At 29.3% G+C, this 20,453-nt stretch overlaps 3 protein-coding genes and 1 long non-coding RNA gene across 4 annotated transcripts; 3 read left to right on the plus strand and 1 right to left on the minus strand.

Moving 5' to 3' along the window:
- Positions 1 to 345: 345 nt before the first annotated feature.
- On the minus strand, positions 346 to 5,320 carry LOC122310418. Its single transcript, XM_043124306.1, has 3 exons — positions 4,955 to 5,320; positions 3,756 to 4,266; positions 346 to 3,665 (listed from the first exon to the last, which is right to left on the minus strand). The coding sequence occupies exons 1-3, from the start codon at positions 5,318 to 5,320 to the stop codon at positions 346 to 348; spliced, it is 4,197 nt and encodes a 1,398-aa protein (XP_042980240.1).
- A 5,665-nt stretch (positions 5,321 to 10,985) lies between these two features.
- LOC122310760 lies at positions 10,986 to 11,924 on the plus strand. Its single transcript, XR_006242671.1, has 2 exons — positions 10,986 to 11,529; positions 11,735 to 11,924. It is a non-coding gene; the product is annotated as an uncharacterized LOC122310760 (long non-coding RNA).
- A 1,066-nt stretch (positions 11,925 to 12,990) lies between these two features.
- LOC122310759 lies at positions 12,991 to 14,301 on the plus strand. Its single transcript, XM_043124894.1, has 3 exons — positions 12,991 to 13,819; positions 13,952 to 13,984; positions 14,104 to 14,301. Exons 1-3 carry the CDS (start codon positions 13,015 to 13,017, stop codon positions 14,202 to 14,204), a joined length of 939 nt encoding a protein of 312 aa, XP_042980828.1. The 5' UTR covers positions 12,991 to 13,014; the 3' UTR covers positions 14,205 to 14,301.
- Positions 14,302 to 14,590: 289 nt separating this feature from the next.
- LOC122310758 (rust resistance kinase Lr10-like) lies at positions 14,591 to 16,830 on the plus strand. The gene is made up of 3 exons (XM_043124893.1): positions 14,591 to 14,870; positions 15,283 to 15,321; positions 15,551 to 16,830. Exons 1-3 carry the CDS (start codon positions 14,765 to 14,767, stop codon positions 16,699 to 16,701), a joined length of 1,296 nt encoding a protein of 431 aa, XP_042980827.1. The 5' UTR covers positions 14,591 to 14,764; the 3' UTR covers positions 16,702 to 16,830.
- Positions 16,831 to 20,453: the final 3,623 nt, after the last annotated feature.

Consider the following 20,453-nt stretch of genomic DNA (forward strand, 5'->3'; position numbering starts at 1 on the left):
TTTATTGATGAGTGTTGCCCAACTCGTTTGGGGGATTTTTCAACCACGAGCATCTTGATTTTCCAGTCCCTTGTCTTTGGAGTAATATCTTTAATTGATGTATAAGTGATCCGCATTTTGAAAACTGATAAGCCAAAAAGAAATGAAGTCTATAAACATAAAAGGAAAGAAATGGAATTAATTAAACTGTAAAATAAAAACTAATAGAAACTTATATGTATTAATTAGTTAACAAGAATAAATTAATAGAATATTGGAAATATAAAAAAAAAATTGTAGGAAAATTTTAATCTATTTATAGCAGTTAAAATTAAATATAAAAAAAAATTTGTTACCTGCATAACATCAGTCAGAGGAGGCCAATGTTAATAAGTCTGTGTAGACAATATTTTTTGTGCAGTTTTTTTCTGGTTCATCAGTTGAGATTGGTCGTATCAGAATCTTGATTGCAGAAATAGTCTTAGCTCTTGATAAAGCTACATATAATTGTCCATGTGAGAAAACTGGATGTGGCAAATATATCCCAACAAAATCTAATGTCTGTCCTTGTGACTTGTTTACACTCATTGCAAAGCTTAGTTTAACAGGGAATTGAGTTCGTTTGAATGGGAAACCACTGTTTTCATCAGGATTTGGTAAAAATGGAATTCTCGGAATAAAAACCTTTTTGCCACTGTGATGACCAACTGCAATTTCTGCATGAATAACGTTACGATCAAAATTGCGACAGATTAGTCGTGTTCCATTGCATAGCCCTTCTGAAGGATTGATGTTTCTCAATAACATGATTGGACAGTTTTGTTTCAACAATAATTCATGTGGAGGAAGTCCATTTGGTGTTAAAGTATGCAAGAAATCTTCCATGACTGCCTGTTCAGATGCGTCGATTGTTTCATCAAAACTGTAATATTGTTTTAACTCTCCAGGAAATCTCTGAATTAACAAAGTGTTTATTTCATCAACATAACTGTTTTTTGGTGTCAATATAGCTCGATTCATCATGCTTGAAATATTTGTTGAATAATCAGAAATATTATGAAAAACAGTATCTACCAAATGATCCAAAGAAGTAGCATCATTTTCATATGGAATTAACATGACTGCAGGAATTCTGACGCATTCATTAATTGTGATTGGTGGTAACCCATTCCCTAAATCCAATATGTATTTTGAGAAGTCTGGATCTAATCTTGCACGCATATTTTCAGTTAAACGAATTTTTGTCAATTTTGGCCATAGGTAGGAAGAAACTAAGCTGGCATCAATCTGTTGTTGTCTTGTTCCTTTTGGGACCACAGGTAGAATCTGACGAAAGTCTCCACCAAATACAATAACTTTTCCACCAAAAGATAATTCTGAATCATTAATATCCTTTAGCATTTTATCCAATGCTTCTATAGATTCTTTTCTTGACATAGGAGCTTCATCCCATATGATCAACTTTACTTTTTGGAGTAATCTTGCAAGTCCACTTTGTTTGCTGACACTACATGTGAGATTTTTGTTGGTATGTAGTGGAATTTTGAATCGTGAATGTGCAGTTCGACCTCCAGGTAAGATTGATGCAGCTACACCAGATGAAGCAGTTGCAAGAGCAATTAATTGCTTTGTTCTTGTTGTAGCAAGGAGTGCTTTGTATAAAAATGTTTTTCCTATACCACCAGGACCATCAATAAAGAACATCGCAGGTTCATCTGACAAAACTTTTTGTAAGATAGAATTATAAGCATTTTGTTGTTCGCAATTAAGCAGTGTTGATGCATGAAGATCTTCTTCTGGAATTGGAACAGCTAATTCATCATCAATTTCTCTAAACAAAAACTCATCTTGATCAAAATCAATGTTTTGGTTGATAAGATGGAACGAATTAATGTTTCTACCCATTGATTCAAATATTGTGGAGATGGAGCGTAAAGTCTCAGTTCTAACAGTTGATGAAGAACTTTCAACTAATTGAAAATCAGCAGACATATCTTGTTCAAAGCGTTCCCAGAGATCTCTTGGATTTGTAGGATTACAGTAAACCAAAATTGTTGCAAATAGTCTTCTTAAACTGAAAGGCATTTGGTAAAGAGAGGCTTCATATAAGCATTCTTCTAAACTGTCATCTCTCTGTAATAAACCATACATAGTTGCAGCTTCACGAAATGTGGGGGCCAAGATACCATTGACAGTTTTGAGATGATCAAATGATAAAGGACCTCTTATATGATTTAATAACATCCGCAGATAATACCTTTCTCCTTCAAAAGGATTTGCTGTAACAATTCGACCTATCACAACCTGTTTTTTCCGAATAGTCCACATTTTGTATTGTTGGCTCCAAACATAAAATTCAGGAAATTCTTTATACAACAATTTTCTGGCATTCTGATCAACTTGATTTGTTGCGAAAAATTCAGTCAGCATTGACTTTGCTGAAAAGTCAAAGTTTATCACATTTGTTAAGTTTTCATGTGCACGGAAAGTAACCTGGTGCTGATTTTCAAGATGTAAATGTAAGCTATAGACTGCTGGATGAACCTCATTGATAATAAAGCCAAATATTCTCCACATAGCCTCTGGTGGAGTAATCCATCGAGCTGATTGAAATCTTTCAATTTCATCAATTTGTTGAGTGCTTTGTTCAAAAACCAGATTGAAGGCAACACGATCATGACCTTTATAAATGTATTTGTAGAGATACTTGACAGCTTTTATTGTAGAACATATCTCAACATTAATATGGCAGTCAAACATTGCAAGTAAATAAGGGTTATATGGAACAACCCAACGATTATCTAAATCATGTCCTCTGATTTTGACTGTTCTTCCATTGTTGCAGCGTTTGTATATTGGGAAGCAATCATTTCCAACAACAGTATTTGAGACAAACTGTTTTGGGTAATTATTTTTGCAACAACCATTTTTTTTCATGCATACATTTGTTGGATTTAGAACTCCACATGGGCCATGCATCATATGCTTAATAACAGCTGTATAGAGATGTAAGTTGTTGTCTTTGTCAGGTAATTCAGCAGATACGATTTCATCAAAAGATTCTGGTGCGTATAATTTCCAATCTTGACGCAATATAATTAAGAAATGAGCATGTGGAAGTCCTCTTTTTTGGTGCTCAATAACATAAACATATGCTGAGATTTTTCCAAATATTTCTCGTTTGAATAGTTCATACTTCAGATCCTCTAATTTTGCTCTAAAAATTCGAGCAATTAAGTCAGGTCGATTTTGGGTTTCCTCATGTGGTAACAATTGAGTTGAGATCTCTTTCCAGTTTGGATTACATGTCATTGTCAAAAAAATATCTGGTTTGCCATATCGTTGAACTAAAGCCATTGCTTCTAAATATCTTTTTTGCATATCTCTTGGGCCTCCAATAAAAGATGAAGGCAAAATTATACGTTTCCCAATTCTTGAAGCATTTGTTTGTCCAAGATTAATACTATCAACAATGCCTTGATATAATTCAGATCGAATATGTTGTTGATTGCAACGAAAATAATCTAACCTTGAAGTCTCTATCTTGATATACATGTCAACAACAAATTGTTGAAGAAGTCGGCCAGAGATTAGAAGAATAGATTTCAGATTTTCTCTAATTTGCAACTTGTAACAGTAATATTCACGGCAAGAAACAATGGGATCTTTTCTCTTTTTCTTTAAAACTACAAAAGCAATAAAAAATTATTTAAAAAAATACATACCAAATATATTAATAATAAGTTGTATAAAAAAGATAGGATAGAAAATTTAACCTTGTTCTTCTCTTCTGAGTAATTCTTCTGCTGATGTTGATTGATGAGGATCAATTAATTGAGTTGTGCAGTTATTGGCAGATATAGATGCAATTCTTTTGTTAATTCTTTGTATGCCTTGGTGCCATCCAATATCTCCAAGAGGAAACAACAGAGGATACTGAAGTGGATCATAACATCCAAAATAATATTGAACTAAATGACTCCCGCCAATATGATTAAATACGAAAATATCACGAGGTGTTAAATGTTCTGAATCATCATTTTCAACCCAAATAGCTGCAACTTCTGATGATGTTGGGGCATTAAACACCCGTTGATCTAAACCAGGATCTGATTTTATACAGATTTTTTGATATTCTAAATTTGGTAAATCACCAATAGATCGAAAAAATGTTGAATATGGATTTACACGAAGGAGATCCATAAGTTGGGCAATAATAGGAGGATCCATTCTGATTGAGTCAACAATGCGATTCTCGAATTCATGTTCAATGTCATAGAAATATAGCTGCAAATTAGAAGGTTGACCATCTGAAGGAATCAAATCAGGGAGATAGTGATAAATTTGACCTTGAGCTCGAAATGTATATATTCCTCTGTTTCTTTGACATAAATTTCTATCAAATTTAACTCCAAAAGATGTGAAAGCAAATTTGTTGTTGTACATTCGAACATATGTCCGAAATTGTGTAGATTCAGCAGTATTTGAAACAAACAGATTATAGAGTTGATCTGGAACATCATTTGTAACCAAAGAGATTGATCCATCAGCACAGCAGAAATTGTTTGTTTCATGAAAGAATCTTTTTGCTTTGCAATGCTGACAATGTGGCATATTTGGTAAATAATTTGCTTCAACTGGAACATTTTGTAATATTTGTCTATGTACAACATTATGACGACGTAATGTGCCTATTGAGTTGGGGTAAAGGAAAAACAAATATAAGAAATTTCATTAGAAATAATTAAATAATTTTTTTTCAATCAATATCTTAAATATAAATAACAATAAAATATAATGTTAGTAAATAATTCATTTTATTTTTAGTTCTTACCAAAAGTACATCTTCGCATATTTTTTTGAGCACTTGATTGTGATTGATCAACAAGAAGAACCTATTTTAGAAAAAAAATTAATTATTGAAAGAGAGTAAATAAATAAAATATATGATGACAAAAAAGAAAAGTTACTAAACCTGTTGGACCATAAGTTGTTCAGAAAGTTGACTTGTCTCTGTTGGTGCATTTGTTGACTTCCCTTTCGACAAATTTACAGAATAACTTGAGCCAACAGAAGAACTGTATGAAATATTTAATTGTGTAGATTCTTCTGAATTTTCAGCAAGGAGATGAACATTTGGGCATATGCTAGGCTCTTCTGAGGAGGTCATTCCAAGAATGTTAAAATTACGGCGAGAAATTCTGGGCCTCTTTCCATGGTATTGTTGAATATTAGAATTTTCAATATTGCCAATAGGTTCGAGATGATCATCTGATGTATCATCGATTGATATAATCATTTGATCAATATCAGATGGCGTTGAATCTTGAAAATCAACCATATCTCTTTTTGAAATTTGTTTCTGACAATGTCTTTTTGTTGTTCTTTGCTGCAATTGATCTTTTTTGTTTTGTAGAAGATCTTTAGATGACATTTTTTTTGTTGATTGTTTTTGAAGCAGAATTTTATTTAATTATTTCCTGAAATAAAGATTTTGGAAATAAATAATAAAATTTTATCATTTGATATGTCAATAAAGTAAATTAAAAGTTCAAAATTTTAAATTGACAATAAATAAAAAGTTCAAGAAAGTTTATTAATTGGAACAAAAAAGAACATATAATAAATATATTTATTTATAGTATATACTTTATTGAATAAAATATTACGTGCTAAATAAAGATATAATTTTAAGCATGGATTGAATAAATGAAATAATTTGTAATATACAAGGGAAAAAAATACTTACAGTTTTTTTAGCTAGCAAGATATTTGTTGACTTCAGATCTTTTAGTTGAAAATATAATCCCTGTTTTTAAAAAAGAAAAATGTATGTTAGTTTTAACAAGAAATATAATTTTTTAAATTTTTAAAGAGATAAAAATGTTTTAATTTGTTGCAACTAATTTTGATTAGAGATATTATAATAATTATTTGTAAATACAAAAATAATACAATTGATAAACGAAATTGCAAGAATTTGATCTTTAGTTGATATATAATAGTAAGAATAGTCATTTGTTATTATAATATCAAATTTAAAACATTAATAACATTCAAATGTTTTTTTAACAATTTATTTTGGAATTTTTAATTAATGAATTATATAAAAGAAGTGATAAAAATTTATATTATATAATAAGTTTGTATTTATTTTAATTTTGTTTTATTTATACATTTATTTTAAATGGTTAAATTTAATTAAAATAAAATATAAATAGTTTAAATCAGAAAGAACATAAAATAAGGATGTTTTATTTTATAAATATTTACAGTTAAAGAATTGGTCATAAATGTCTTTTTTGAATTTATAGCTATAAATTTTATAGCTTGATAAATTCAAATTTACATAGAATCAATGTCTAAATATGGTATTATTTTTAAAATCACTATGTTCTATAGTGATTTTAAGATTAAAATTTGATGGAAACACCATTATTTAGATTGAAATCTATATTAAAATTTTTACTGACCATATCTTAATTAAGAAATATTTACAAAAAATAACATTTATATAATAACTATCATGAAATATGTTTGAAGAAATGAGATTGTTGTTAAAAAAACAAAATATTAAAGTATCAATGGACAAATAAAATGCAAATATTTTGAAAGGAAAAAAAATTTAAGGCATTTATAATTGTAATTGTATAATTAATATCTAAGAATAATTTGAGATTTATATATAGTATTGTGACAAAACAATATTTTATAACTGTTGGTATTTAATTCTATTACATAGAGGAACAAAATATTCATCCTTAAACAAAAATCCATCCAGAACATTAAAATTTATATGCAAAGATTTTATATTTAAATATTAAAGTTTAAAGAACATATTTATAAAATTTAAAATTTTTAAGAACTGGAAAGAAGAAAAATAAAAAATAGAAGTTTATTTTTATTTTTATTTTTTTATGTTAATAAATGTTTTAAAGATATCAATTATTAATAAAGTTCTGGATGGATTGATGTTCAAGGACAAATAAATGTTTAAAAAAATACAAACAGTTAATAAGTGAAATAATTTTAAAAGAAATGTATAAATTTACTTTTGTTAGGAAATAAATTTCACATCAAAGAGATGATGTGTAAATTTATGAACTAACAACATATAAAAGACAATTGTAAATATATACAAAGATTTTAAATAAAAGAACAATACATTAATATGTAGTAAATTTGTTATTTTTGAAAAATTTTCATAGCATTTGTTTATTAAAAAATTAAAACACAAATATGATAAATAGATTTTTGCATCATTTTAGCAAAAGCTAAAATAAAAAATATTTAAGACTAAATATGTACTATTAAATATATATTTATAAAAAAAATAAATATTTAATATAATATTTAGAAATTTTATGTCAAAAGATTATAATGTTATTTAAATTTTGAATTTTTTGTTAATAAAAAAGGCCATATTTTTTACAACAAATAATGCATTAGATTTTTTTTTATTTTAAAGAAATATGTACCAATAAATATATAACTGAACAAAAGATAAATGTTTAATATTAATAAAACAAATGAATACTTACAAATTTCTTACCAAATGATTATAATGTTATCTGAATTTTGATCTTCCTGTTGACAAGATAGTCCCTATTTTTGACAACAAATAATACATTAGAATTCATTTAATAAGAAAATATTTTTTTTTTTAAATCTAAAGTAATGTAAATTTCATTTATAGAAATGAAACCACCAAAATAAATGTGATAAATTTTATCTAAAATATAATCTAACTTTTTAAGCAAATAAATTAACAATTTATTCTTACAGTCAAAATAATAAATTTTTGCAAATAAATTTTTTATAGTTTTATAAAGATATAGTTTTAACCATGAATTGAATAAAGCAAAGAATTTGTAGTATATAAAGAAAAATAATACTTACAGTTTCTTTAGCTAGCACGATATTTGTTAACTGCAGATCTTTTACTTGAGAATGTAATACCTATTAAAACAAATGTATGTTATTTTCAAAAACAAATATTTATTTTTAAAATTTTTAAGGAGATGAAGAAGTTTTAATTTGTTGCAATTAATTTTGACGAGGGATATAATTGATAACATTCAAATGTTTTTTTAAAAATTTCTTTTGAATTTTTGAAATAATGAATTATATAAAAGAAGTTATAAAAATTTATATTATATATTAAGTTATAAAAGAAGTTATTTTTTAAAAAGTTTCATAGCATTTGTTTATTAAAAAATAAAAGTCAAAATACGATAAACAGATTTTTGCAATATTTCAGCAAAAGGTAAAATAAAAAATATTTAAGATTAAATATGTATTATTATTTCAAAATTTCTTTATTATTTCAAAATTTCTTTTCAAAAGATTATAATGTGATTTCAATTTTGATTTCTTTATTAACAAGAAAGGCCCTAATTTTGACAAGAAATAAGACATAAGTTTTTTTTTTTTTTTTTAATTTTGAAGAAATATGTACAGTTAAATATCTAATAGAACAAAAAATAAATGTTTAATATTTACAAAACAAATGAACACTTACAATTTCTTATCAAATGATTATAATGTCATCTGAATTTTGATACTCCTGTTGACAAGATAGGCCCTATTTTTGACAACAAATAATATATTAGAATTTTTTTAATAAGAATATATTTCTTTAAAGATGTAAAATAATGTAAAATTCATTTATACAAATGAAATCAGCAAAACAAAATAGTTTAATAACTTTAGATACATCAATTAGAAACATTGAATCAATTTGATTTTTTGAAATATTTTTCATTTTATTTTATTTTATTTATTTCTATTTATTATTTCTATTTATTCATATTTCTTATTTCTATATATTTATATATATGGATATATATTATAAAAATAGCCACTATTTTTAACAACAAAAAATACAACAAATAAAAAAAAAAAAAGAAGAAGATGTTATTAGTTAAAAGAAACATATTAATTTTTAAAAAATTAAAGCATATAATTTTTTTTAAATGTTATATTTTTAGATATAAAAAAATTTAGTCGTTATTTTTATTGTTATGTTTTTATATATTTTTTCTTCGTTGAAATTTTTTTTCACAGAATATAACATATGTCTAAAAATTTGAACAATTTATTCTTAACTTGAATCAACTTTGTTTTAGTTTAATTTTTTTACAGCAATATAATATTTTTTTCTAAATAATCTTTTTGGTTGTTGAAGTGTTTTTTTAATAAATATTTATATTTTAATTTAATTTGTTCCCTTTTTTTTTGTGTACAAAAATAAAATGATAAGTTGTCATTTATTGGTATGAATTTTTTATATATTTTTCTTAAGTTACATGTAAAATTTTTACTCTATTTTATATTACTGAATATGATTGATCATTTTTAAGCTAATCAATGTTAATACTTATATAAATTGACAATATTGACTATTTTTATGGATTATTGACATATATAAAAATGAAATGTTATGTTCTCATTTATTATTCAATTTTATAAGTATATTAAATTATATTTGTATTTTTAGCTACATCTACAATTGTTTTTTCCTTTATATTACTCAATATTATTGTTTTATTATGTGTAAGACTTTTAGATTAAGTTTATTCATGTTTCAAAGATTTTTTGAATATTGAAATAAATGGCTACTCTAATAATTGATTACATCTGTGTTGAAACAAATAAAAAGTAAAACATAAAGAAGATAAAAATACTACAACAATTGAAAATGGAAAGCATGAATAGATTTAGTCACCCATCCTACAAATAAATTTACTTTTATAAATTTAGTTCATATTTAGTTTTATTCTAATATATAAACTGTGTAAGTAATGGAGAAAAAAACAAAAATCTAACAAAAACCAAAATAGACAAGTTTGAAAACATAATAAAAAACTGATGTTATAAAGCCATTCACATTAACTTTCCCATGAAATTATTTATAATTTAGTTAAAAATGATAATTTAAAAAAATTTTCTCCAAATTTTACTCAATTTTTATAAACTTCCAATATGTCAATCTTTACGATTTCTTTATTATATTAAAATACTATTTTTGTATTTTTTTAGTGAATATTTTAAACAAAAATTTAAATAATTTTTTTGTAAGTATGATAATATTTATATAATTAAATTTTTTATATTTCCATAACTATTTAAATTATTTTTAAAATCATTATTTAAATTTATATTAAATATAGTAAGATTAAAAGTGTAAATAATTAAAAGTAAATAAATATAATATAAAGTTTAAATGATTATAAATATATAAATATTTATATATATAATTAAAAATTAAAAGGTCCGTCTATAGCTAGATATATATCTATGTAAATATATATATATATATATATAGAAATATAGATATAAATATATAACTAAATAATCCGGTAATAAACAAATTATAGGAGGGTAGAAAAGTCATTTTGCTCTAACCCTAGAAAGCCCTATATAAGCCTCTCTAAACCTAACCCTAATGTTTTGGCCGCCTCCTTTAATCTTCCGTCCTCTCTCTCTCTCTCTCTCTCTCTCTCTCTCTCTCTCTCTCTCTCTCTCTCTCTCTCTCTCTCTCTCTCTCTGTTTCTCTCTCGGGCCGTTCTCGTTTCATCTTCCGTTGCCTCTCTCTCTCACAGTTTTCATGTTCCGTTTAATGTTCATCTCACAGTTGCCTCTCTCTCTCGGGCCGTTCTCTTTTAATGTTTTGGAGTTTCGTTCGCAGCACTCATCTATTCCGTTTATTTGGGTTTTTTTTTTCTTTTGTGCGTTTAGATCTAGATTGTTGTTTAGAGTATAATCTAAAACTGTTTATTTGGTATATTTTTTGTTGTTTTTTCATACTTTCAGATAAACATTGTTTTTTACGGTTTTTCATTTCTTTTTTTCCTTTTAGATCTGAACATATTTGTTTTTGTTTGATTTTTTTTATCGTGTTTTGTTCTTGTTTTTGTCTCCGATTTTGTTGTTTGAAGTTTGAAATTTTGAGATCTGTACAACAACTACGGTCACGACATGTACGGCCGTTGCCCCCCCCCCCCCTCTCTCTCTCACAGTTTTCATGTTCTTATTTGATTTATGTTTGTATTTTCTTCTTGTTTTAATATTTTGCAGTTTTGTTCGCAGCACTCATCTTTACAGCAATTTTTTTTTTTTTAACATTTAGATCTGTACAATAGATCTGTTTATGTTTTTACGGTTTTTCAATTTTCTTGTTTTTCCTCTTAGATCTGAACATATTTCTTTTTGTTTTATTTTCTTTGTCCTTTTTTGTTCTTGTTTTTGTCTTTTGTCTTATGTTGTTCTTATTGTTTTCGATTTTGTTGTTTGAAGTTGGAAATTTTCAGATCCGCTGGGTATGGCGGGGCGTAGCAGGCCACGACCACCGCAGAAGGTGTGATATTTTTCACCTATTTGGTTTTTCGGTTTTTTTTTTTTAATTTTTTTATCTGAACGAAATTTTTGGTTTGTTATTTGGATCTGTGGGTTTCTCTGTTGAATCTATTGTTTGTTGGGTGTCCCTCACATCGCCGCTCACATCCGCAGCAAATGGCCACTCGTGGAAGCGCACGGCCACGCCAGAAGGTGAAATTTTTTTCATTTGTGCATTTTTTTGGTGTATCGATGTATATTATCACTATACATATACTTTACATGTAGAGTGAAATTCTTCAATCCGATAGTTTATGTAGAGTGAAATTCTTCAATCAGATAGTTTTTTTTTTCTCAAAAATTTAGTAACTGGGTTTTGGTTTTTTGACTAACTGCAGTTTTGTTTTCCTATTCTCAGCACACAACAACAAACCAGAAGATGAAATTTCAGAAGATTGAATTTGTATATGATGCGTTAAATTTTTTTGTTCGGTGTACTCTCTGTAAATAAAGATGTAAATATGCAAACATAGTTTTTATCTTTGGATTTTTTTTTTTGCTGTAATACATATACATATCATCTAATTACATAATGTAACAAATTCATTGATTCATACAAGACAGTTAATTTTTGCAATATACTGAGGAAAACAATAAAAACGTACCTACAATTCAATTGCTGAGAGTGTAGAACGCAGTAGAGAGCCCCAGCGAAATGAAATGTGAAAGAAATTTGAATATTTAAACTGCAGTTCCAATCAGAATTAATTGTAAAAATACAATATAACCAAACCGGCAAAGCAAAACGACGCTGAGGACAACGAAGCAAATAATAAAAATAAGGGTAAAATCGGGAAAAAAAAAAGAGAAAAACAAATATGTCGGTGGGAAGTTAAAATGACAAAAACGGCTGTCGGTGGAATACAACTAAAACATAAGCCACCGTAATTGCCAAATAAACTGAAGGGTAAAATGGGGAAAAAAACGCTGGAACGAAAAAAAAAAAAAAAAAGGGCGAAAAAAATATTTACTGTTCCTAACACTGTAGCTTTCGGATTGCCGCTTATATTATCACTATAGATATAACTTTATCTTATATATGAAATATTTGTTATATAATTCTTTATGTTGTATATAAGTTTTTATATTATATTATAGGTGTAAAAAAAAATACTTTTTACTTAGTGATTAAAAAAAATGCTAATTAATATAAACTAAAATTTTTACTTAGTGATTAAAAAAATACTTTTTAATCAGTTTCTAATTTCCTTTTAAAATATTTAAGGAGTTTTAAAAAAATATAATATATATACTTTTTGTAAATATGTTTTTACACATTTAATTATATATATTCATATAAAAAATCTATAACTTATATAGACTATAGATAAATCCAATACTATTAGTATATATAAGTTATAGATTATAGTATCGGATTTATCTAATTATTAAAAAGATAACTTTATCTAATTATTGGTATGGTGGGAGCTGCCAGATATATTTGTACTGTCAATTTGATGGATGCAAATAATGATAAAAGATATTTTGAAACAAACAGAAAGAAAGACTCCCATTTTTAGGACTCAGTGACGCATGTGCTTACGTCTAAGTATATACACTATTAATTACATGCTTGTTTACAGCGGTTCTCTCTCATAAATTCATAAACCCCTTTTCTGGCTCTCTCTCTCTCTCTCAATGACGAGATCAGGTGTGTCGCTCCTCCCTGCAGGACTCACCGCCGTTATTGTTCTAGTACTGCTAGTCCATCAAACTTTCGGCGTTAAGGACGGTGATCACTGTGCTACTTCCTGCGGCAATATCCACAACATAAGTTCTCCGTTTCGATTGAGAGACCAGCCAGCAAACTGCGGCAAACCAGATCACAATCTGTCATGTGAGGACGATCAAACTGTGCTATACTTATTTGGCGGAAAATATTACGTACAGGAAATCAATTACAGTAACCAAACAATACGACTTGTGGAATCGGGTATTCAGAAGGATAATTACTCCTCTATCCCTCGTTATTTTCTTAATTACGACACATCCGACAAGTATCCATATTTTTTCTCTGATCGGAACTATAGTGCGGTGGCTTTTTTGAAGTGTGAAAAACCAATGAATTCAGGGATCTATCTGAACAAATCTACTTGCTTTGAGAGTGGAGTGTATTCCGCGTCCAACTCTACTAATAATTTGACCCAATCCAAGCTGGGGTTTGATTATGTTACATATGGGTGGACGAAAGCAAGCGATGTTGTGGATGAATCGTGCCAAGTAGAGCAGATTGTTTGGACATCGGAGCAAGGCCTATTACCAGATGATGATGATGAAAGAAACTTCTCCTGTACAGACTACCACAACAAATTGGCCTATGGTTTTCAGCTTGTATGGGACTACGCCAGTGGACGTTGTATGAATAGGTGTGGCAAAGTGGTTGATTGCAGCGTCGACCCGAATGGCACATTAGTCTATATAAGCGACGACGGATCATGTACTGGTGAGTAAAGAATGCGTACTGCTCCAATTTCTAATCCAATATTATTATATATGTTGAATTACACAAAGAATTATAAATAATATTGATTGAAGTTTCCAAACGCTAACTCTATTCCTTGTTTTGTGAAACCAGGACTCCCTAAAGAACTATTTTGGTTATACAAAGGTGAGGTTTTTATCTCTCTCTCTATATATATAGGCTCATGATGTGATACTGGCATAAATAAAATTTAGTTTCAAATTATTATAATGGCTTTGATGTTCTTTTCTTTGTCAAATTAACAGGATTCCGCGGCATACTACGTACTTTATACGAGGGTGAGGTTAATCTCTTTAATTCTCAAAAAGATATTGTAATTTCAAGCATATATATGATATTAGGATGAAATTGGCTTAGAATAAAGAATTTTCTTAGTTAATTATCCAATTTAGAATGAAGAATTTTCTTTGATGTACTCTTAAAATTATTTATTTAAGTATTCAGCCGTTCACTTATTAATAATTTTTTTTATTCATTTTTGTCATCAGACCGGTAAGAATCCATAACTCACTTTTATTAATTTTCCTTATAATTATTTTTCGTCTTCAGTTGATTTTTCGTCTTCACGGAAAGAATCATATATGTACTGACACATGCCCCTAACTAATTAAAAACAGTTACAAAAATAAACTCATGAATCCCTTGCCGTATCTTTTTTTTTTTTTTTTTTTTTTTGAGGACGGCACCTCCCGTGCCTTTTATTGAATAGAACCTCACTTAAGGCAGAGGAAAACTCTTGCCGTATCATTCATATATAGCCCGCGTTAATGTTAAACGTGATATTAAGCAGTTCCAGCACTTAGAAATTGAATACGCTTATTATAATGACATGACTTTCATGAAAATTATAACATGAAATGCTATTAATGACACTTAATAGAAAGCTGATTGATTGTGAGTTTCCAAATGCCTGATGTTAACGTTCTTCTTTTCTTCATCATTAATGCAGTAGTACCCCTCAATAATAAAGTCGATTATCAGATCTACCGTGATTTATATGAACGTGACAGAGGTGAGGTTTCTATATATCTATATATAAATTAAAAAGTTGTTTGAAGGATATATATATGATTGAAAGACACATGAATTAATGACCTAGAATTGGATCTGTACGTTGTGTCCGATGATGATTATCCAAGTAGATGATAAGGATAATAACCGATCGAATTGTCTACCCAATGATGGATTTGATCTTGTTTTTTGCATGCGAAACCTCGTTTATAATAACAAGCCTCGAATATTATGAGCAAACTATTCACCCTTAGCCACAGGATATAGCTCAAGAACGTCGAAAAGCTGGCATATATAGAATCTCGAGCTCAACTCAATTTATAGAACTTATTTATGCAATTTTCTTACGCCTTGAACTTTTAAATTTGTCGTAGTCTCTTGATTACTTAGTTTATTCTTTCATATTCTTGCAGTACTTTCAGTCCAACTAATGATCATTCTCATCGACTTCGGTAAGAACCTGCATCTTTCCTTTGGTCTTCATTATTTTTTTTTAATTACATTTTTAGCAAATCATTCTTTAGGCTATAAAGAATGGAAAACATTAATGAGTTTTTGACAGAAAAACTAATAGTCACTATATATGCCGATTAGTTTCAAGATCAATTTGACAGTTGTGCAACTACACAATTTTTTCTCTTATATATGATCTATTTTGGTGATGCCCTTCCATATATATAGGACTATTCCATGGAGCGGCAAAAATTATACTGGGAACTCCATTTGTGCTTGCATTCTTGATATATAAGTGGCGTAGGAGACATTTATCAATGTATAATGCCATTGAAGAATTTTTGCAAAAACACAATGATCTCGTGCCAATAAGGTACTCTTACTCAGAAGTAAAGAAGATGACCAAAGGTTTTAAGGATAAACTGGGTGAAGGTGGTTATGGCACTGTCTTTAAAGGAACACTTCGAAGTGGCCAACATGTAGCTGTAAAAATGTTGGGTAAATCCAAAGCTAATGGCCAAGAATTTATCAGCGAAGTTGCTACCATTGGAACGATTCACCATGTTAATATAGTGCAACTCATTGGCTTTTGCGTTGAAGGATCAAAGCGTGCTCTTGTATATGAATTTATGTCCAACGGATCTCTCAATAAATACATTTTTTCACAAGAAGGAAGTATTCTTCTAAGCTTTGAAAAAATGCATGATATTGCTCTTGGAGTAGCTCGTGGCATTAAATATTTACATGAAGGTTGTGAAATGCAAATTTTGCATTTCGATATCAAGCCTCACAACATTCTTCTCGACGAGAATCTTACACCTAAGGTCTCAGACTTTGGCTTGGCAAGACTTTTTTCAGTAGATGACAGTATTGTTTCTTTGACTGCTGTAAGGGGGACATTGGGATACATGGCTCCCGAGTTGTGCTATCAAAATATTGGGGGCATCTCATATAAAGCCGATGTTTATAGTTTTGGAATGTTATTGATGGACATGACAGGTAGACGAAGGAACTTGAATACATTTGCAGATCATTTTAGTGAAACCTACTTCCCTACTTGTGTCTATGATGAGTTGCACAATGAAAATGATATAGAAATAGAAGATGCCATCGACGAGGAAAAGAAAATGACTAAGAAGATGATCATAGTTGCATTGTGGTGTATACAAATGAAACCTAATGATCGTCCTTCAATGAAAAAAGTCATAGAAATGCTTGAAGGAGATATTGAATGTTTACAAATACCTCCAAAGCCTTTCTCAGCATTATCAGAGAGATACATACAATCAGACATTGAAGAAAGTTCAAATCAGTCTTGGTCATCAATTCAATCGAGCGAATTGAGTCAATATACACAATCGTCAATGCAATTTAACTGATATGTTAGTTTGTTGATTTAGTTGCATAAAAAAGCTAGTCTCCCTAGCTAAGGATGGCAATCTTCTCATACTTCACAATTCAAAGGTTCTTCATATTATTATATATGTAACAAATAAGTGTTAGCTTTCCAGCTTCTTCCTATTGTCATTTATTTCTGAATTCAGTTTGCTTATGCTAAACTATTGAATGGGTTTTTAGTTAATTTTTGACGAGGTATGGCGTTAATATTGAATTCTCATTGGTCGTTTCCACTAGCTTGTTGAATTTTGGATATTCTATGAGACCAATCAATATAATTTAGTTGCACTTATATAAATGTGTAGACTAATTTTGGGCTAGCTAAGTACTAGCTAGCGTATCATTGAACATGCAACTATTATTAAGAGACTTAGATGCAATCACCTTACACAGCTCCACCCCATTTAGAAAATATAGCACTATATATATATATATATATATAAACTCATGCATGCAAAAGAATATATCAATATATATACATATTTATGTGCATATAAATGCAATTTATGCATATATGTCTCTGTATATACATCATGCTTAAAGCACCCATCAAAGTTTATAAAGTTAGAAAAATTAAAATGCTATAAAATGAAAGGAAAATGCTATCTACAATACCATTATCTCACTATGTTGATTTATCATTTTGAATTCCTTTTTTTTAAACAAAAAAAAAAAAACAAAACAAAACAAAAAGAGGATCCAAAGGTAATGGAAAGTAGCACATTTTCAAGTACAATAAAATTTGAAGAGGAGTGCATTATATAACATTGCTCAAAATGAATTCCAAATATTAAATATAATAACGATATAAATAAGGAAGATACCTGGTAGTCATGTTTCATTCTTACAATTACATAATAATGTGATTGGATTATTATGTAATCACAAGTAAATATTAGGTTAATTAGAGAATAATACAAGTTAAAAGAATAGGTTCAAAATAAACACAATTTATCATGCTTCAATATAAACTATCATTTAGGGCTAAGAGTATATAATCTCTTTTGCATGTAGACCATTGGTTAAAAAATTATGCATGCCATGGTGCCATCATAATTTCCTTTAGCGTTTGACGATTAAAAAAACAGTGCAAGTCCATGTACAATTGCAAATAGGGCTTAAAACACTCCAAATGCCCTTTTTCATCTTTTCTTATCAACCGTTGAGCTGCAACAAAATGTTTTTTTCCATCCAGAGGATGAATTATTTTTTACAAATGTCGATCACGAAGCATATATACCATCGGCAAGATAATATCCCATTGTGTAGTTATTTTCATTGATTGAGTAGTTGACCTTTGGTGCACATTATTGAGCAAGCTCTCTAAATGGAACATTCTTTCACAATTCTCTTGAGAATTTTATTTCACAATTGTTGAAAATGAATATTCTTGTAATATATTTTGAGAATATTCTCATAATATATTATATTTTTTAATATTTTGAATCAATTTAAATTTTGGTTTGGCTTATAAATTTGGATTAATCTAAACTAGGACATAATTATATAACATTGTATATGCGTAGATATTGCAAATATCAAAAGATACGATGATATGATTGGTAGTTAGAGTAAATATTTAAAATGAATAAAAAATATTAAATTATAATATTTAAATGACATAAAGATAAAAATAGATAAGCTGATGTATGTATAATATATTGTAAAAGTCAGTATGTTAAAAAAAGATTTTTATGATGTACTTTAAAGGATAGGATAAAAGAACCATTGGGAATGGTGTTAGCTGACCTAAGCAGTGAAATCAATTATCTGTCATACCCATATCTAAATAGCCTTAGCCAACATTTTTTTAAGCAAACAAATATATAATTTAGATACAGAAACCGAGATACATGAGAAGAGTGTGAGATTCTCCAACAAACACCACATTACAATAACCATAGCACAAAAGCAAAATAAAGAAAAAAAAAAAAAAGGTTTTGGGACCAAAATCTTGGTCCCTACCTATACCCTTCCATAAGGGTATCGTCTTAAATGATGGTTATTAGCTGTTTGCACACCTATGGGAACTGTGATCCCACCGTTAAAGGGGATGGATGTTGAAGGTGCACTGCATTTTGTTGTCTTGAGATATTTTATGAAAGGACCCGTTTTCCCTTCCTCAAGATCATCAGTTAGGGAAAGCGGAAACATAGTAGGAAGACCGACATCAAATGGTCGACTGCGGTTTACTGAGTTTTTGGGGTGGGGCGTGGAGACCACGTGCTAGTGATTGTGGGATGGGTTAGGTTAGATTTGGAATATCTTGAGGTGGTGAGTCTACTAGTACGATGTGAGATAGCCATGCTTGAAAGAAACAGCATGTGAGTATCACATAGCGAGATTTTCCCCGTGGTTCTGCTTTGTCTTAATAGATCAACAGTTGGGCAGTTGCGTGATGGGGCACGTGCAGGTTGTCGATCACCGAAGTACGGTAGATTTGACCAAAACCGAGCCAGTGGAAATGAGGGGTTAAAAACCCTAGAAGAGAAACTTTTGCACAGACAAATACTGGAAAATGAGTGGAGTGGAGGATGGGAGCCAAGACTTCATCCTCCTCTCACTCCATCCTTCTCTCCGATGGAAACACTGATGAGAAAGGGTTAGTAACTTTTCTAGAGAGAAGTGAGAGTTTCTCTTTCTAGAAAGAGCTAATCCAACCGACTAGTACCTGAATCTTTTAATTGATGCATCAAGCCATCGACATGAACAAATTCTATGGTATTGTGAAACGATAAGTGGTCTTGTCTTGACCTTGTCCTCATAATGGGCCATTATTGCCTCGCTTAGTCTTTATGATGCCAAAATTATTGTACTAGTCCATACAACTGCAGCCATGAAGTCCATCCTAATGTCACACTTTCGTAAACTTATGGTGACCAAGCCCACAATCTCATCCATCTTTCTCCACCTATTTCCTTATTTGTGCTGAAACTAACTTGTCATCACAAAGGCAAGACATTGATCAGTAGGCTATCCAAATATGATGCGGCAACGTTGTGACGTCCTTAACTCCCATGTACTGAAATGCCGGAATCAAGGTGTTGGGATGATGATAACACAAGTCACACATTCCAACGAAAAGTACTTAAGTGTGTGCAACATACAAAAAGTGTACAACAAAAGTCGCAGCGATTAATTAGAAGTTAGCCAACTAAGTACCTGAAATTTAAATATAGATTTCAAAATAAAATGGCTTTAAAAGTTATACGGTTATCCAATATAAATATAATACAAACCAATTATATAGCCAAAAAGTGGGAGACAAATCCCAATACACGAGCAAGTGATCCCAAATCACTTCTATGACAGAGCTAAATTCTCAGGCTTTACATCAATATCATCTGCATCAAAATCTACGGTACTGCAGGGTGTCAAATACCGTCACATTGTGGATCTCAGTAAGTAATAAACCAAATAGCCTAAGAGATGAAAATACATTTATGCAACAACAAATATGCATGCATATGATGAAATATGCATGAGACCCAAAAATTACAAATTTTCCCTAAAATGAGCATTTTTGCAATTCAAGCCAAATATCCCATTTGACCCAAAGCATACCATTAAATACCATTCGCCATTTTTTCAGAAAATGGCCCAAGCACAAATCCACAATTTTTTTCAGAAAACGGTCCTCATATCCATTAAATCACAAACTGCCATTTTCTCATAAAATGGTCTAACATATCCATTTATCCAATCACTGTAGGCGGGAATCACAGTCAGGACT

The sequence above is a fragment of the Carya illinoinensis genome, chromosome 5, assembly GCF_018687715.1.
Source record: "Carya illinoinensis cultivar Pawnee chromosome 5, C.illinoinensisPawnee_v1, whole genome shotgun sequence".
NCBI lineage: Eukaryota > Viridiplantae > Streptophyta > Magnoliopsida > Fagales > Juglandaceae > Carya > Carya illinoinensis.

What these genes read in the sequence shown, in the direction of transcription:
- LOC122310418 (XM_043124306.1), bottom strand. Translation starts at nt 5,320, where the DNA reads ATGGTTGATTTTCAAGATTCAACGCCATCTGATATTGATCAAATGATT. An exon ending in AACAACTTATGGTCCAACAG is followed by an intron (nt 4,267 to 4,954) that starts GTTTAGTAACTT and finishes TCTAATTTGCAG; the next exon opens with CTATATTTCTATGACATTGA. An exon ending in ACTCAGAAGAGAAGAACAAG is followed by an intron (nt 3,666 to 3,755) that starts GTTAAATTTTCT and finishes TTGCTTTTGTAG; the next exon opens with TTTTAAAGAAAAAGAGAAAA.
- LOC122310759 (XM_043124894.1), top strand. Translation starts at nt 13,015, where the DNA reads ATGACGAGATCAGGTGTGTCGCTCCTCCCTGCAGGACTCACCGCCGTT. An exon ending in CGACGACGGATCATGTACTG is followed by an intron (nt 13,820 to 13,951) that starts GTGAGTAAAGAA and finishes TTGTGAAACCAG; the next exon opens with GACTCCCTAAAGAACTATTT. An exon ending in ACTATTTTGGTTATACAAAG is followed by an intron (nt 13,985 to 14,103) that starts GTGAGGTTTTTA and finishes TCAAATTAACAG; the next exon opens with GATTCCGCGGCATACTACGT.
- LOC122310758 (XM_043124893.1), top strand. Translation starts at nt 14,765, where the DNA reads ATGCCTGATGTTAACGTTCTTCTTTTCTTCATCATTAATGCAGTAGTA. An exon ending in TTTATATGAACGTGACAGAG is followed by an intron (nt 14,871 to 15,282) that starts GTGAGGTTTCTA and finishes ATATTCTTGCAG; the next exon opens with TACTTTCAGTCCAACTAATG. An exon ending in GATCATTCTCATCGACTTCG is followed by an intron (nt 15,322 to 15,550) that starts GTAAGAACCTGC and finishes CCATATATATAG; the next exon opens with GACTATTCCATGGAGCGGCA.